Source organism: Montipora foliosa, chromosome 6, assembly GCF_036669935.1.
Source record: "Montipora foliosa isolate CH-2021 chromosome 6, ASM3666993v2, whole genome shotgun sequence".
NCBI lineage: Eukaryota > Metazoa > Cnidaria > Anthozoa > Scleractinia > Acroporidae > Montipora > Montipora foliosa.
The window spans coordinates 5,764,553-5,783,659 of NC_090874.1; the positions used below are offsets into that span (position 1 = coordinate 5,764,553).

Sequence of the window (19,107 nt, forward strand, 5' to 3'; positions counted from 1 at the left end):
TCAGTTGTCTTAACTTTATTTTGCTGTCAAGTTCAGAATAAACCTGAAATATTTCAGGAATTTTGATTGAGCTGTGACAAATCACAATAAACAAACATGCAAACAAACACTACTCATTGCCATTGCACTTCTCAGGTCTCATTAGCTTTTTACTTTTAAAACACTTCAAAAACGTGACACCTCTAAAGCTTCCTGGAAAAATGGACAGAGTAATTCTCTTCACCAAAGGTTTAAATAACCTGGCTGCCCATCCCTTCCTGGAATCACTCCAGAAACCCACCAGGAGATCAAGACACTGTTGTGAACACTATATCCCACTCTCAGATCGTACCAAATTGTATAAAATAATACAGTTTCCTACCAATAACAGTAGCTAATTGAAACAGTTTACCTCGATCTATTATCGACTTATCTACTAGCTCAGGAGCCTTTCACGACTCCTTAGCATCATACTATTGTTAGTGATTCTAACCCCTTAGACCGCTGACACTGTGCAACATATCTTTGTGAGGTAGCACAGTAAAAGCGAAGCAAAGTGAAGTGATGTGGCTTAAGTTTATTCAGCATCTGCTGCAGGATCCACTTGCACATCTGCATCCCTAAGCTTTTGCACCAAAACATCTGCTATTTGACCAAGTTCTCCAGAAATGGGTACCAATTCATATTTGCCTTTGCACTCTTCACAGCTATCAAGAATTTCCTTCAGTTTTCGAATGAACAGAACCACCTATTTGAAGACAAAAACTGCTTTATTGTCAATGTCCTCGAGGAACGTTTATAAGTGTATAAAGAGCAGATAAGATTTTAATCTTGTGGCAGGCTATCTACAACTGATGGTAAGATAGAAAAGACCTTTTTAATACTGGGCAGCTGCTTAATGCTAATGAGAATTTCTAGTCCTGCTTTGATGGGCAAAATTCAAGAGAATATAATATAGAACAAATTGAGGTGAGTTGGTCTAATCAACATAAATACAAAAGAATAATAATTAATTGGCCACCATTTATAAAAGTGGTCTATGTAAGTGAGACCTCTGTATGGGCGTTGAAAATGGTAAGCTATATAGGCAAGCCATTGTCAATCCCACAGACTCCTCCAAATAGTATAGTATCAGACTTCTGATAGAGATGCATAATTTGTCTACACGAATGATGCGTCTCTCATGTTATCCGTGTAGTGTAAAGACGGGATGAACTATATAAGACGCATAATTGTCTGGGACGAACTTGGGCAGACATTTTTTCTGCGTCTGGTATAAAGACTGGCACAAGATGCATAGTGCGTCTTTGAAGACGCACTTAAGGACGTTCGCGCTCATTGCTACTGCGCATCCTTACAGCGCACGCAAATTCACATGCCATGTCATGCATCGAGTGCACGTGCTAAGTACTAAAATGACCAATAATAGGGTAGATGGCCATTGCTGTAGCTTTGCTTGGGTTTAACAATCTTGGATGTTCGGTGACCTCTACTTGTCTTTTCAGAAACAGATTTTATTTACAATTATCTCCACATTGTCCAAAAATGAACAAAAAATCAATGTGGGAAGTTGAAAATTTTTCAAGATTTCTGTCCTTGGGACATGGAATCCTACCATCTTGTGGCTGCAAGGTGCATGACACTATGGTCGCTAAATGCGAACTTGTTCTTTAAGGAACCTCAACAGTTAACTAAATTCACTTCATGGGTCCACTTAAACAAAGTTTGGTAGAGAACATTTCACTTCAAAGATGTAATTGCAATATTTTTGGGCTTACAGACACTGTGGCCTTATTCGCTAAAGAAGCCGGATTTTTTTTAGATTTAGGGTGTTCTTCCGGGCAAGTACTTAAGTTCTCTCCAAAACGAAGTCAGTGACTCCCTATTTATTTTACATTTCTGACATCACGAACTCATCATCTTTCAATGGTAAAATTTGCACAAAAAAATCGATGTTAGAAAATGTTCGCACAAACGTCCTCAAGTGGATACTTTGTCCAGATGCATTATGCGTCTTGTGCCCATCTTAATACTAGACTAATTTAATTAATTAACAGACAGAAAAAATGTTTGGCCAAGTTCGTCCCAGACGAATTATGCGTCTGTTGTTTGGGACCTTCCTGAAAAAATACTGGTAGTTTCGACTGGGGGAATGTGGCTGGTTAGTAGACCTTTTAATTAACCCTTTCAGGCCCGATAGTGCCAAATGGCACTTATAGATTTTACTCTGTCTAACGCCAGACGATTTTACTCGTCAATGGGGAACCCCTCGGGCCTGAAAGGGTTAAAGTGATCTGCTTAGTTATCTGGCCTTTACATAAATGTGAGGGTGGTGACTTGACCTTGTTCTGATTCAGTCCTCAGTCCTCACACAAAAATACCCCTGTATTAGTAAGCGTCACCTATAGGAAACTGGAGTATCTTGGGGTGCGCAGAACATACGCGCAATAAAAATTAGTTGGAATTTATATGAGAAGAAAAATGTGGTTGCTATCAAAACAAGGTCATCTCCAGCCTCACTTTCATTCATAGGCCAGGTAACTAAGCACACCACTGTAAAATGGACTTGTGACATGCGGCAAGAAAATTGCTTTCATTTAAAAATACCTGTTCGTCTCGCTGTTCGCGACTCAATCCAGCTTCGGCATTCTGGGACATATCATACAAGGACATCAGGGGGGTAGCATACTCCAATATGATGTGATCGGGCTCCTCGACGTCTCCATCTGGGCGTGGCATCACTATACGGTGAACAGTGTGCCTGTAAACCCTCTTGAGTATCCCACCCCTGTTCAACTCATACGCCGGGAGATTTCCGTCAGATATCACTCTTGGATCCGCCTTGTCGATTGTTTCGTAGGTATAGCAGCTTTTAGGCAACAAAATAAACAGCTTCTTCTTTGTAACTTTAAAGCGGTATTTCTCTGATTTACTGATTTGGTCTTCTAACACTGGTAGCACTAATTTCAGATAACCGAAATAATAGCTCCATGCTAGACCATCAGCCACGTTTTTATTTTCTCTCTCGTTGATCTGCGATACTTCCACGATAGAAAGCTCTCGAAAACCGACAAGGAATGACAACAGAGGTACCAAGAAGCTGTTCAGACAAAACAGGATCACATAATCCGAACGAAAAAAGGTGTTGGAATTCGCGTACAAAGCATAAGACACTGTTATTATGGACACGACAAAGACGATTAACATGTAACCAGAATAGGTGAAAGCAAAAGTAGAGTTAAGAACTGTCCTCCAACGTCCGTGATACCGAGTTTCCTTGTGGCGGATTTCTTCAAAAAGCAGACACAGTCTTTGCATTATCTCACCAATTGCCAAACTCAGCACAAGAAGACCGATTCCAAAGATGACAAAGAGCACCTTTTCTTTATCTTCCCTTACTTCTGTAGCGTGTGCAACCGTCGCCTTTACAAGAACTAGGGCTGAAATAGCGACCACAATTGCTGCTGCGATGAAGGCATATTTACCACGTGGCTTAGCAATTGGACCAAAACCATTGTTCTCTTGTTGTGGATCCATGGCTCAGGAGACAACTAGCAGCTTTTGAGAAAAATGTATTCGTCGACCGATCACTCCGATTAAAAATGTGGGAATAAAAATTCAAACAAGAGCTCAAACGGTAATTGAAACTTGGAGCTTGGGGAAAATCCCCAACACTCCATGATGTGGTATGTGATTAATTAACAAAAGAGGCTTGCATATTTTAATAAATAGCGACTGATCAGCACTTTCAGTTTTAAGTAAATTTCCCTGCATCGACAAAGCACGAAATGAAACACTCAGTTTGAGACTGCATAATGATGATAAGAGAACAGACATAGACTTGCCACAAGTCGACCTCACGATAACCCAAGAAGAAAATGTTTCGGCGAGCGAATCGTGATTTTTCGTGCGCGAAGTGAATGAGCGAGCGACAAAGTCGCGAGAGGTCGACTTGTCTCGCTTGCAAAGTTTTCATTTGCGTCTCGCGCCAAAAAGGGGATGACGTCATTCGCTATGGAGCGGTATCAACGCCAAAAATAAAAGTAGAGCTAGATGATATGATGGTCGATCTGTTTAATAAGTTACTCCGTTTATAAGATACGATGGTTTGGCCGCGCACTTAAATATTACAGCTTGAAAACACGATACTCCGTCTACTGGACGCTATAGTCCGTCTACTGGACACAATATTACGCCATAACAACACGATAGTATGTCAAGACCGTAGACCGCCTTTTAAACATGTTTCGGCATGACAAGACGATAGTCCGCCTTCCAAACAATGTTTGAGACATCTTTTTCAACAAAACCTCAGAACCACTTCATGATGCAACGCTTTCTTCACTGTTGGACGAACTAAGCGAGCCACTGACGCGGCGAGGCGACAAAAATAACACGATGATTTGCCTAGGAACCTGGTAACTAACGGTCAGCCTCAAAATGACTTTTTCGCGAATTTAGGGCGCGCTGTTGTTCGTGTCATGGCTGACAAGGAGGATAATCCAGACCGTGATCAAGCGCGAGGATCGCAGATGACTACCGGTAGGTTTGCAGAATCTGCTTATTCGCAGGCGATGGACCTTCTAGAAAGAAGTGTGAGCTTACTAAAAGAATCGCCTTTGGAAAGAAACGTATCATCGCCTTTGGAAGAACGCCAAGGCCAGCGTGCTCTTGCGAATTACAGGTTAGTTTTGAACCTATTTATAAGCGTGTTGGTTGCGTTTTTTAATCGCGGTTTTCACAGGGAAACATTACACCGTTTTCTTTGAATCTTGGTATTTTAATTTGTCAAATTTGATTTGACAAATTTGATTTGTCATAATGACATTTGTCATAATGACAAATGTGCCAGCATAGGATTTTTAAGATTAAATTTGACCAGCATTTTGTACAGCGAGTTGTACGGTCAGGATTGTCTTCAAAGTTACAGGTATCAAACTTGAGGGAAAAATCTGTCGTAGGATTTTAAAATTATTGCCATTTTTTGAAAAAATGAGTATTTCAAAATGTACGAATATCTCAAATGCTTTTACTTTTAACTGCGAATTCAATAGCATTTTCTCAAAGTTCCAACATTTTTCATTTAAAATACCAAGATTCAAAGAAAACGGTGTAATGTTTCCCTGTGAAAACCGCGATTGAAAAACGCAACCAACACGCTTATAAATAGGTTCAAAACTAACCTGTAATTCGCAAGAGCACGCTGGCCTTGGCGTTCTTCCAAAGGCGATGATACGTTTCTTTCCAAAGGCGATTCTTTTAGTAAGCTCACACTTCTTTCTAGAAGGTCCACCGCCTGCGAATAAGCAGATTCTGCAAACCTACCGGTAGTCATTTGCGATCCTCGCGCTTGATCACGGTCTGGATTATCCTCCTTGTCAGCCATGACACGAACAACAGCGCGCCCTAAATTCGCGAAAAAGTCATTTTGAGGCTGACCGTTAGTTACCAGGTTCCTAGGCAAATCATCGTGTTATTTTTGTCGCCTCGCCGCGTCAGTGGCTCGCTTAGTTCGTCCAACAGTGAAGAAAGCGTTGCATCATGAAGTGGTTCTGAGGTTTTGTTGAAAAAGATGTCTCAAACATTGTTTGGAAGGCGGACTATCGTCTTGTCATGCCGAAACATGTTTAAAAGGCGGTCTACGGTCTTGACATACTATCGTGTTGTTATGGCGTAATATTGTGTCCAGTAGACGGACTATAGCGTCCAGCAGACGGAGTATCGTGTTTTCAAGCTGTAATATTTAAGTGCGCGGCCAAACCATCGTATCTTATAAACGGAGTAACTTATTAAACAGATCGACCATCATATCATCTAGCTCTACTTTTATTTTTGGCGTTGATACCGCTCCATAATTCGCAAGCCCTGAACTTGATGGCGCCATCCGACGAAAACAGTCGAACATGTTTGTTTCTACGAAATCGAAAGAGGAAATTTGTTAACTTTGTGCTAAAGGTATCAGAAACAAAGATGAAATAAAACGAAAGCTTTTTTTCAATCTCGAGTCGCCGCTTGGAAAGGAGATCTCCAGTGGTATTTTCTGGACCAACACTTGTGCCGTGATTTGTGCTGATAGAAACGAAAGACTAATATATTCGAAAGATTAGCAAGTAAGGGAAAGCTTCGAATCGTCAAGAAAGTCAATTGATTTCACTCATGAAAGATCAGGTACGCTTCAGGTGTAGGAGACGTACTAGACCGGGATTAAAAGATACATCTTAGTGAAACTTAAGCTGACCATTTAGCGATGCAATGACTCTCGTCGATGAATACACATGCATTTTAAATTTTTTTGTTCCATTCGACGAAAAATGTGTTGAGAGTCGTTGAGAATCGCCTCGGGACTTCCAGACACCCGTTTATACTTAAGATTTTAAATGTGTTGTCTCCTAAATAGCGACCGGCTAGAGACCAAATCTTTCGTGAGTGAAATCAGTGGACGAATTACGAAGACGATAGCATTGCCACCCGCTCCAAGTAAACGACCAAAAGCGTACGGGACTAGTTCAAAGGTCAGACTTTTCCCAGCTCCGGTTGATCTATGCAAGACAGATATTCTTCAATTATTTTCCTCTGATGGTCGCGTAATTTGGAATATCCAGTGGCATGTTTGAAAATCACGCTTCACTCCGTGTGGCAAATTTTGATTGACAACTCTATCCCCTGGGGTCCACGAGGACTACTCTGATTGGCCTAGCTCAGCGACCCGTTTTTGGGTCGCTAAATTGGCGCCAATCAAGTATGAAAAGTCCTTCGTTCCGCGCGTATCTAGACGAAGGACTTTTCGAAAGTCTAGAACAGACATTGCAATTTGAGTCTATTGGCACTTTATTTGAGAGGACGGATAGTTGACAACACGTCTCAACACGTCCGGGCCCATGAGCGAAAAGCGCCTTTAATTTGGCGCCATGCTACGCCATATTTGAAATGTGACAGACGCAAGCGAGTAAGCAACCAGCAGCATTACGAAAGCAACAACGATTGAAAGAATGATAAACCTCATGCGTGCGCGCGTTGCATCCTGGTAGACAGAGAGTCTTTAAAACTAGACCCTCCGTGAGGGTACACTGGGTTGCCTGTGCTCCGTGCAGCGTTCCAGGCATTTTTTTTTCAAGTTGGGGTTTGTAGCCGATATAACGCGCGCTCTGATTGGCTAATTGTGACTAGCCCACGGGCCGATTATGGGCTTGCAAAAACAAAGCAAAAGGTAATTTAAAAACCATATAATAAACTACTTACTAACCGAGCTAGCTCGAGCCGTACTGGGGAATATTGGCCCTGGGTCGTTTTTGTACGGACCTCGCTGCGCTCGGTCCGTACTGCCACGACGTCGGGCCATTTCCCTGGCAGTACGGCCCTCGCGCTCTGTTAGTAAGAAGTTATTAAGGGGTCACCCAGAAGTCATACCAGCAGAGGCCCTTTGGCTCGACGAAACAGATCCTTTTCTGAGGATAAAAACCTGGCTACCGGCCTAACTCTTTTTCCTACTTTCCCAACCGCGAGAAAACCGCGGTAAATCAGCCATCGCCAAAAACTGTTTTTTTTTCTCAAAAATATTTAAAGTTAGGGGGAAAAAATACATCATTTTAAAGCTAAGAAAATAAGCTTTCCAACAGCATATAACTTATTTACAGACAACTGAAACATTTTATAAAGCGAAAGTTGAAGGAAAAAATTTAAGAAAAATAACAGTAAAATATGTTTTCCAGGCAAAATTTGGTCATTTTAGCGTTGATTACGAATTTTTGGATGCAAAACTAAAATTTTCTGCAATTTATCTGCTTTCTTGGACATAAATTCGACCGAAAACTGATGAGGCACGAATATTTTTAGATTTTTAGGAATAATAGATAACATGGATTCAATGCGTAATGCGATAAAAGTGTCAAATTTGCGACCCATTGCTAACGGCAACGGAAGAGATCGCATTACGAATATCTCTTGCCAAAAACCAGCCAAATAACCGGTCAGTGTAAAACGCAGACTGCAGACTGCAGACCAGGGATAAAATGCAGACAGAGGGTAAAATGCAGACTGCAGACTGCGCGTTAATAAAATAATAATGAAAAAAGAGTTATAAGAGTGTTAGTAGTCGTTTGTACTTTCACACTGAAACCCCAACACAGCTCCCATCGCTTTGGTTGCCCCACCGCATGTTTTAAATCCGGATTTTCATCGAACTCTGTAAGAATCGAAGCTGTTTGAATCGTTGTTGTTGTTGGAAAAAGGATAGTTTCGTTAAGTGAGTTGCTTTTAGGCAAAGAAGTCACCACCCCGTAATTCAACTGTCCATTTTGCTGCACTGAACGGGTTTCGACAAAACACTGACCCCCGGTCAACTGACCCCCTTACTGACCCCCTACTGGCCCCCTACAAAATCAATGGGAAAATGAATACTGCTTACTTAAGCCTCAACAACCCTTTTTAAACAGCATTGTTCAACAGTATTTAAGTCTAAGCACCCATTTTAAAAAGGTTAGCTTACATGAAGTAATCGGCCATCACAACAATAATCGAAAACTAACCTTTTTAAAATGGGTGCTAATAGACTTAAATACTATTGAACAATGCCGTTTAAAAAGGGTGTTGAGGCTTAAGTAAGCAGTATTCATTTTCCCATTGATTTTATAGTGGGTCAGTAGGGGGGTCAGTAAGGGGGTCAGTTGACCGGGGTCAGTGTTTTGTCGAAACCCGCACTGAACAAAGTAATCGAGTAATTACCCAATAACTCAATTTATTTTGACACGCATGGCTACAATACCAATTAACAAAGACAGAGATAACGTGGATTTTGCAACCATTTAACGTTTCAATTCAGTCGGCTTAAGCCAGTATGACCGAGGTGTAAAAATTTCGTATTAGGATCCTTTCATTCGCTTTCGTGTACGTTATGTTTATCCTTTAGTTCACAAGTTCGTTTGTTTTACATCTGGAAGATGTAATTTTCAATTATAACCTCTCCCTAGGGGTTATCACGCATAGCTTAACCAATGAAATCCCCGCGTCCTAATTGCTCGGAATACATGAAATTCTTTGTGCATTTCGTTTCACCGAAAAAAGACAACCGAGATTATTCAGGTATTCGAAGTAATAATTGTTGGTTTTTCGATCCATTTCCCTCGATGTACCGGTGTGACAAATAATTTGGAACATTGCAATGCATCTGGAAGCGCAAAAACAAAGCACAGATGATTTCAACGCGTACGATCGCATCCCCAAAAGGTGCAGCGACCTGCAGTCATGATAATGTGAGTTGTTGACAGATGTAAAACAGGATTGTCTTTCAAACAATCTTTATTTTATCCTTATGACTCGTTTTTTTATTATTAATATTTATTTTACCCTCTGTCTGCATTTTCCCCCTTGTCTGCAGTCTGCGTTTTACACTGACCGCCCAAATAACCGATTTTTCGACGGAAAATTCATCCCAGAGGATAAAACTATTCACTGGACATGTAATAAAGGTAAATATGTTCGAGCGAAAGCGAAAACAAGCGAATATTTTGACGGAAAACACAATAATGTGAGACCAAAGAAACATGTGGTGAAGACACGCAATTGCGGCATCGCTTCGACAATAATCTTACCTTTTCAGCGATTTTAACGCTTGAAATTCCATTCAATCCACCTGGTCTAGTCTTTGAATTCACTATTATCGCTGCCCTGCGAATCTTCAGTGTTCTACATAACAGCACACTTGGTAAAAGACGGCTCGACGGGCGACAGATTGTTGTCGCCTGTCTTGTTCAGTATCCAATTGATTTGCCATTATTGAGCTTCATAAGGGTATATTTTGTTCAAAGATCTACTAAAACGCCATTCGCGCTACATGACTTTCGACGCCATTGCCGGTTAAGTTAATCGTTATAATGTGTCCACCAGAGAAATCTACGCATTTCCCACTACCCTCTCGATCCTAAGAAAATACGCGCAGCAGGGCTCTATGCACAAAGACACCACTTAGCAAGGGAGTGACAGGCAAGACTTTTACCGACATGGAAAAAATAAAAATAATAAAAATAATAAAAAAAATAAACGGAGAAATCTACCCATTTTCTGACTGGGATTGCCATAGGGCAACCCAGTAATTATAGTCAACGATGAAGATCTCATTGCGGGCAGCGTTTTACGGTTAACGAGAATAAGACTCCACCATCTGCAAAAGATTTGATTGTAATTCGAGACGACGAAGATGAAGATGAAGATGAAGATCACCGAAAAACGATATTCAAAAGCTACATGCATTAATAAGTTGAATTTATCATATGGCCCGTACGGCCCCGCGCGCGCTTTCCGTTGCAAAACTATTGGTAAAATGCCCGTATGAGGGCTGCGCTAATTAGCAGGGCCGGAAAAAGCCGCACTGCCCTACTAGGAACACGTACTGCTCTGTGCGATGCAATTTTAGGGGATTTCGTCGCTTACAGCTAGAAAAGCAAATGCAAGCAACATATTAGATAAATTTTCTATGCATATTTTTTGCTTTTTATTTTGAGCAAGATTTCCGCACAGGTCCCTACTTCATTATGCATACACTCCTTTGTTTCAAGAAAACAATAGCGATAACAATAGACGTCCTTTGGGACTGTGGCGCTTTGTTCTTTCTTTTTAGAGGTCTATATGGACTTTAAAAAAGTCAGTCGAACTTCTGTCTGAGATACGGAAAATCGAACAGTTGTTCATGCAATTTCGGTACGTTTCCTTGAATTTTACCCATTTTTCAGTTTTAGAATAAGCGCAAGAAGTGGAGTTTCAAGCAATCGTTGTAATAGGGTTCAGATTCGCAAACATAACAAAAAAACCAAATAAAAGTACTGTCATAAGAAATTTAATGGCTACCTGCTCTTTTTATTGTGAAATTGTTCTTCCTGTATGCTTAAAAATTCGCCGAGACACTGCAAAGTGTATATTTTCTTCCTTTCCTGTATTCAGGATCACGAACGGTACATTTAGAGGGATTTTGCGATTTATCGCTCGTTGTAGAGACCGGCAATATGCTCAATGATACTTCTAACTAAATAACTTTGGTAGAGATCCATGGATGTTCCCGTACGAGGCATACTTCGTTTCACTCTCCATCATGTCTTTTCAATGCCCTGCGGTGTGCTCGTTTGTCTGGGTCGACGAAGTTTAGGCGATGGTTAACTGTGAGATGATGAATAGCCCTTGTCTTGTAGGCAGTTGTAAACTTTCCGGCCACAGGTAGCTAAGGCTAATATTTTTTCAAGGAAAGTTTACGGTCAGAAAATTAATGTGTTCTGGCGGATTGAAGGCTATCCATTGCAGTTTTTTCTTGAGCATCGCGAAACAGTTCCATCTCCCGATGCGGCACTTTGTCTTTGCCAACTGACTGCGTTTTCACACAGGTTTTGGACACGGAAGATGAAAGTAAATTGTTTTCTTTGCACCACTCTATGCACAACTCTGGAAAGGCTATAAAGCAGGGACAATTTCCAAATGATCAAATCTCCCATTGCTGTGACCCTTTTACTTTGGTAGCCATCTTGATTATTACGAAGACACAAGTTTGCTTCAAAAGAAGGGAAATGAACTCGTGCATGGAAGTTTCCCATGAAAGATGCACCAATCAGACCTTAAGCGTGGTATCTTCCACGCAGTGAACTTAGAAGTGTGCCGCACGCACGGGGCATGAAGGAAAAGCAGGTCACAGTTCACAGCAATACTGGAAAACCTAAAACTATCACAGGGACTAACCTTAAGCCTAAACAGTGCCTTTAGTCGTAATTAGGGTTACGGTTAGCATTATTAAAGGGATGGGTTGTTTCAAGAGTAGTAAAACAGGGATCTCTTAACGGTAACCTACAAGTGTAAGTTCGATTGTAGGTGCTCGGCGCGGCACGTGTATATAATTACGTATCCTTGTTATGTAAATAGTCAGCCAGAATTCAAAATAAATATCATTTTCAAGATGTGAATTAGCAACTTGACACGTTAGCTCAGTGGTAAAGAACAGGGACAAGTAATCCAGAGGTTTACAGTGGGTCGGAGTTCAAGGCAAGCTGCGAGTGACATATCATGGGATAACATGGCAGAAAAAGCCGAGCGGGATCTGGAAATAAGAGCAAGACGAAGGGATAAGGGGAAAGCTGGGACAAAAACGAGTAACGGTGTGGGCGATGAAGGGAAAGAAGAGAGAGAGGGAGGGAGAGAAAAAATGAGATCCGTTTTTATTCATCCCGTAAGTACAAATTACCCATGTATCTATTCGGTTCTCTTGGGTATACGTATTGTTCTACAAAACAATAGCGCGAATGAATAATTAATTTATTCTGCATGCATAATGACGTAGGGACCTGTACGGAAATCATTCCTTACTTTGTCCCAACTTCATCTTTCCAGCCCTCCCACTTAGTCAATAAGTACATATTATCGGGTAGTGGAAATGCCAGAACGTGGAAGCTTGCTAAACCTTCAGTGTCTTCTGCGGGTATACATGTACTTGGTGAGAAATTTAATAAAGACTGTAACACTCTGGCCTGGGCTGTGTTGTTTAAAGCAGAGCAGAGATGGCACTAACCGTAACCCAGGTTTTAATTAAGTTGTCATCATAATTATTGTAATCACATTTATCTGGGCTTTCAAATGGGAGACAATGGTTGCATGTAATACAGGTAGCTTATCCCTTAAGTTAATAATTAAGATTAAGTTAAGGGATAAGCTATTATTTCTTGTATGATTGGCAGTAGGGAGTGCATTCCCCAAAGATGTGCATCAAAGCTGCAAAAGGATGAGGCAGAGGACACGTTCTTGTTGGATGCTCAGCTGGGTTCCTGCTAAACTATTTTACTCAGTATGAAGTTATATATGGTAACAGTGAAATTGCATCGGGATTCATGTGAGTATGCATGTGACCTGAATGCTCTATTTCTTCTGGCTGTCACTGTCATGATTATTCTGACTTGACTTTAAGAAATGTACTTAACCCTTTCACTCCCAAGAGTGCCACATATAGATTTTACTCTGTCTAACGCCAGACAATTTTACTTGTCAATGGGGAATCCCACAGGTGTGAAAGGGTTAACAACAGCTAGATTCACTCAAAAACTATGTCCCCATTAACCCTTTCACTCCCAAGAGTGCCACTTATAGATTTTACTCTGTCTAACGCCAGACGATTTTACTCGTCAATGGGGAACCCCACGGGGGTGAAAGGGTTAAATGTTAATTACTGCATCAGCTTGAACATTATTGTTCTCAAGCATAATTATTTGCACCAGCACATCTGGCTATTTCGTTAGGTTCTCCAGAAATAATATTGGTACCAACTTGTACTTCTCTTGGTAGTTTGGGTAGCTTTCCATAATCTCCTTCAATTTTTCAATAAACAGCACCACCTAGTCAAATAACAGCAAGCTCATTTTTTAAGGAAATGTAGCAAGTGGATAAAGAGCAGATTTGGGGGATGTGCACTTAACTAGCTTGCTCTCATCACAACTGCACAAGAAATTCAAGATGCAGTCAAAATACAAGATTGATCCCCCTCATTTGGCAAAACCTTTGATATGTACTGCATTGCCACTTAGCTTTCAACCAATAGGAATACTTAATGTTACAAAACACATAGAAACCAAAAACTCTTGCAAATACCTGCAGAATCTCAGTTGTCTTAACTTTATTTTGCTGTCAAGTTCAGAATAAACCTGAAATATTTCAGGAATTTTGATTGAGCTGTGACAAATCACAGTAAAGCTTAAAACATGCAAACAAACACTACTCATTACCATTGGACTTCTCAGGTCTCATTAGCTTTTTACTTTTAAAACACTTCAAAAACGTGACACCTCTAAAGCTTCCTGGACAAATGGATGGAGTAATTCTCTTCAACAAAGGTTTAAATAACCTGGCTGCCCATCCCTTCCTGGAATCACTCCAGAAACCCACCAGGAGATCAAGACACATGTTGTGAACACTATATCCCACTCTCAGCTGGTACCAAGTTGTATAAATACAGTTTCCTACCACAAACAGTAGCTAATTGGAACCATTTACCTCGATCTATTATCCACTTATCTACCAGCTCAGGAGCATTTCACGACTCCTTAGCAGCAGACTATTGTTAGTGATTCTAACCCGTTAGACCGCTGACACGGTGCAACATATCTTTGTGAGGTAGCACAGTAAAAGTGAAGTAAAGCGAAGTGAAAAGTTTACCTCAATCTATCATCGACTTATCTACTAGCCCAGGAGTCTTTCAAGACTCCTTAACTAGCATCATATTATTGTTAGTAATTCTAAACCGTTAGATCGCCGAAACTATGCAATATCTCTTTGTGAGGTAGCAAAATAAAAGTGAAGTGATGTGGCTTAAGTTTATTCAGCATGTGATCCAGGATCCACTTGCACATCTGCATCCCTAAGCTTTTGCACCAAAACATCTGCTATTTGACCAAGTTCTCCAGAAATGGGTACCAATTCATATTTGCCTTTGCACTCTTCACAGCTATCAAGAATTTCCTTCAGTTTTCGAGTGAACAGAACCACCTATTTGAAGACAAAAACTGGTTTATTGTCAATGTCCTCGAGGAACATTTATAAGTGTATAAAGAGCAGATAAGAGTTTAATCTTGTGGCAGGCTAGCTACAACTGATGGTAAGATACAAAAGACCTTTTCCATACTGGGCAGCTGCTTAATGCTAATGAGAATTTCTAGTCTTGCTTTGATGGGCAAAATTCAAGAGAATATAATATAGAACAAATTGAGGCGAGTTGGTCTAATCAACATATATAAAAAAGAATAATAATAAATTGGCCGCCATTTATGAAAGTGGTCCATGTAAGTGAGACCTCTGTATGGGTGTTGAAAATGTTAAGCTATATAGGCAAGCCATTGTCATTCCCACAGACCACAGAGACCTCCAAACAGTATAGCATCAGACTTCCCTTATGAGCAAATGAACTGAGTCAACAAACTTCAAAGTATGTAAACGGCCAGGTGGGAGACAAGTTGGCTATTTACAAGTGCAGCTAAGGAATTGAACTGACTAGGGACTCCACAGAACAACTCCAACTGGTGGTCAGATGAGGGCTTGAACCCTGGCACTCCAAGTTACAAGTCTGGCACATTGACCACTTGGCTACAATTCCTCCACTGTGACATGAAAACTGGCGAAATTATTTGAGCTGCATTAGCATACATGTCTTGACCAGCAACACATATGAATGGAATACTAGGACAGAACCATTGATGCATTAAGGCACACTCTTTGAAGCATTAACCTCTTCCCCACTAAGCATACCAAAATTTGTCCCCCAGTATATATTGAATTTGATCTACAAGAGGTGGGGATTTAAACTTGATTTAACATGGTGAAATAATGGTGAAATAAGAAGTCATCTTATTTTATGTCTGGCCATGGCTACAAAAAATGGCCCTACCAAAGTTTTTCCCCTGTGTTGAGAAGTGTCTACATTATCTTAAAACATGCTTTGAATCCAACAATAATTTTATATTAATGAATGTCTGTTGTTTGTGACCTTCCTGAAAAAATATCGGTAGTTTTGGCTGGTCTTTCATGTACTAGATCCAAAATAATTAATGTCCATGAAAGAAAAGAATTAACAAAGCGAACAAAACAATACCTACAATCATAGACAAAAGTAGTTGGGAAGGTTATGTAAATGAACCACACCAGAGCTGTATTTCAACCCGCCTCTGTTAAACCTCAAAAGAAATAGTTTTACTTTCTCTTACATAGCCCCCCTCCCCCCTATTCAATGTTGGAAGGTAACTCAACAATTTTCCACTGAAACCATTCAGTTTTGCACAACATTGAAGGAGGGGGGAGGGGAGACAAGCAATGAATACTTCAAAAGTGCTAACCTTCCCAACAGTTTTGTCTAGGATTGTAGTTAGCAAGGCCTAATCGGCATAACAATGGTACTTTTGTCCTCCACCATTTTAGTCCAGCATATGAAAGCTGACTCTGGGAATGTAGCTGGTTAATACCAAAAAAGAATTTGAAGACAATTAGTTTCATTTAAAAATACCTGTTTGTCTCTCTGTTCGCGACTCAATCCAGCTTCGGCATTCCGGGACATATCATACAAGGTCATCAGGGGGGTAGCATACTCCAATATAATGTAATAGGGCTCCTCGACGTCTCCATCAGGGAGTGGCATCTCTACACGGTGAACGGTGTGCATGTAAACCCTCTTGAGTATCCCACCCCTGTTCCTTTCAGACGCCGGGAGATTTCCGTCAGATATCACTCTTGGATCCGCCTTGTCGATTGTTTTGTAGGTATAGCAGCTTTTAGGCAACAAAATAAACAGCTTCTTCTTTGTAATTTTAAAGCGGTATTTATCTGATTTACTGATTTGGTCTTCTAACACTGGTAGCACTAATTTCAGATAACCGAAATAATAGCTCCATGCTAGACCATCAGCCACGTTTTTATTTTCTCTCTCGTTGATCTGCGATACTTCCACGACAGAAAGCTCTCGCACATCTGCATCCCTAAGCTTTTGCACCAAAACATCTGCTATTTGACCAAGTTCTCCAGAAATGGGTACCAATTCATATTTGCCTTTGCACTCTTCACAGCTATCAAGAATTTCCTTCAGTTTTTGAATGAACAGAACCACCTATTTGAAGACAAAAACTGGTTTATTGTCAATGTCCTCGAGGAACATTTATAAGTGTATAAAGAGCAGATAAGAGTTTAATCTTGTGGCAGGCTAGCTACAACTGATGGTAAGATACAAAAGACCTTTTCCATACTGGGCAGCTGCTTAATGCTAATGAGAATTTCTAGTCTTGCTTTGATGGGCAAAATTCAAGAGAATATAATATAGAACAAATTGAGGCGAGTTGGTCTAATCAACATATATACAAAAGAATAATAATAAATTGGCCGCCATTTATGAAAGTGGTCCATGTAAGTGAGACCTCTGTATGGGTGTTGAAAATGTTAAGCTATATAGGCAAGCCATTGTCATTCCCACAGACCACAGAGACCTCCAAACAGTATAGCATCAGACTTCCCTTATGAGCAAATGAACTGAGTCAACAAACTTCAAAGTATGTAAACGGCCAGGTGGGAGACAAGTTGGCTATTTACAAGTGCAGCTAAGGAATTGAACTGACTAGGGACTCCACAGAACAACTCCAACTGGTGGTCAGATGAGGGCTTGAACCCTGGCACTCCAAGTTACAAGTCTGGCACATTGACCACTTGGCTACAATTCCTCCACTGTGACATGAAAACTGGCGAAATTATTTGAGCTGCATTAGCATACATGTCTTGACCAGCAACACATATGAATGGAATACTAGGACAGAACCATTGATGCATTAAGGCACACTCTTTGAAGCATTAACCTCTTCCCCACTAAGCATACCAAAATTTGTCCCCCAGTATATATTGAATTTGATCTACAAGAGGTGGGGATTTAAACTTGATTTAACATGGTGAAATAATGGTGAAATAAGAAGTCATCTTATTTTATGTCTGGCCATGGCTACAAAAAATGGCCCTACCAAAGTTTTTCCCCTGTGTTGAGAAGTGTCTACATTATCTTAAAACATGCTTTGAATCCAACAATAATTTTATATTAATGAATGTCTGTTGTTTGTGACCTTCCTGAAAAAATATCGGTAGTTTTGGCTGGTCTTTCATGTACTAGATCCAAAATAATTAATGTCCATGAAAGAAAAGAATTAACAAAGCGAACAAAACAATACCTACAATCATAGACAAAAGTAGTTGGGAAGGTTATGTAAATGAACCACACCAGAGCTGTATTTCAACCCGCCTCTGTTAAACCTCAAAAGAAATAGTTTTACTTTCTCTTACATAGCCCCCCTCCCCCCTATTCAATGTTGGAAGGTAACTCAACAATTTTCCACTGAAACCATTCAGTTTTGCACAACATTGAAGGAGGGGGGAGGGGAGACAAGCAATGAATACTTCAAAAGTGCTAACCTTCCCAACAGTTTTGTCTAGGATTGTAGTTAGCAAGGCCTAATCGGCATAACAATGGTACTTTTGTCCTCCACCATTTTAGTCCAGCATATGAAAGCTGACTCTGGGAATGTAGCTGGTTAATACCAAAAAAGAATTTGAAGACAATTAGTTTCATTTAAAAATACCTGTTCGTCTCGCTGTTCGCGACTCAATCCAGCTTCGGCATTCCGGGACATATCATACAAGGTCATCAGGGGGGTAGCATACTCCAATATGATGTAATAGGGCTCCTCGACGTCTCCATCAGGGAGTGGCATCTCTACACGGTGAACGGTGTGCCTGTAAACCCTCTTGAGTATCCCACCCCTGTTCCTTTCATACGCCGGGAGATTTCCGTCAGATATCACTCTTGGATCCGCCTTGTCGATTGTTTCGTAGGTATAGCAGCTTTTAGGCAACAAAATAAACAGCTTCTTCTTTGTAATTTTAAAGCGGTAGTCCTCTGATTTACTGATTTGGTCTTCTAACACTGGTAACACTAATTTCAGATAACCGAAATAATAGCTCCATGCTAGACCATCAGCCACGTTTTTATTTTCTCTCTCGTTGATCTGCGATACTTCCATTGACAACAGAGGCAAATAGGTGAAAGCGAAAGTACAGTTGAGAACTTTCCTCCAACTTCCGTGATACCGAGTTTCCTTGTGGCGGATTTCTTCAAGAAGCAGACACAGTCTTTGTATTAACGCACTAGTCATTTGTTTCCCCCACCCCTTGACCCCCGGGGATGGGTAGGGAAATTACATTTGAATGGTTGTAAAGTAGGTGTATTTCCACTGGGGACTGGAGCAGACACACCCCTCTGTTCCTAAAAGATTCTGAGTCATCAAGGAAATCAGTGTTAGGGAGATTACCACAATATACAGTTCTTGCCATTTGTGTGTGCCACATGAACTATATAAGGAAGACGCCATATTGATTTTGCACGTGTGAAAATACTCATTACCATTGCTCTTCGTTTCTCTGTCGTAATTTCATGATACGCTATCACGAATATATGCAAATTAAAGTCACACGTAATTCTTTAACCGTCATGTATGCCAATATATCCTATCCACCGTAGGAACACTGTCTACAGTAGGAACAGCTATCTACACTGTCACATGAGCTCCTGACACTGTGTAAAGTAGAAACAGTTAT

The 19,107-nt window shown here is 40.6% G+C and overlaps 2 protein-coding genes across 2 annotated transcripts; both read right to left on the reverse strand.

The window, feature by feature from the left end:
- Positions 1 to 3,925, reverse strand: LOC138006461 (stimulator of interferon genes protein 7-like). Its single transcript, XM_068852799.1, has 2 exons — positions 2,587 to 3,925; positions 1 to 727 (listed from the first exon to the last, which is right to left on the reverse strand). Exons 1-2 carry the CDS (start codon positions 3,514 to 3,516, stop codon positions 557 to 559), a joined length of 1,101 nt encoding a protein of 366 aa, XP_068708900.1. The 5' UTR covers positions 3,517 to 3,925; the 3' UTR covers positions 1 to 556.
- Positions 3,926 to 13,595: 9,670 nt separating this feature from the next.
- Positions 13,596 to 18,893, reverse strand: LOC138006469 (stimulator of interferon genes protein 2-like). Its single transcript, XM_068852809.1, has 3 exons — positions 18,093 to 18,893; positions 15,989 to 16,585; positions 13,596 to 14,481 (listed from the first exon to the last, which is right to left on the reverse strand). Exons 1-3 carry the CDS (start codon positions 18,663 to 18,665, stop codon positions 14,311 to 14,313), a joined length of 1,341 nt encoding a protein of 446 aa, XP_068708910.1. The 5' UTR covers positions 18,666 to 18,893; the 3' UTR covers positions 13,596 to 14,310.
- Positions 18,894 to 19,107: the final 214 nt, after the last annotated feature.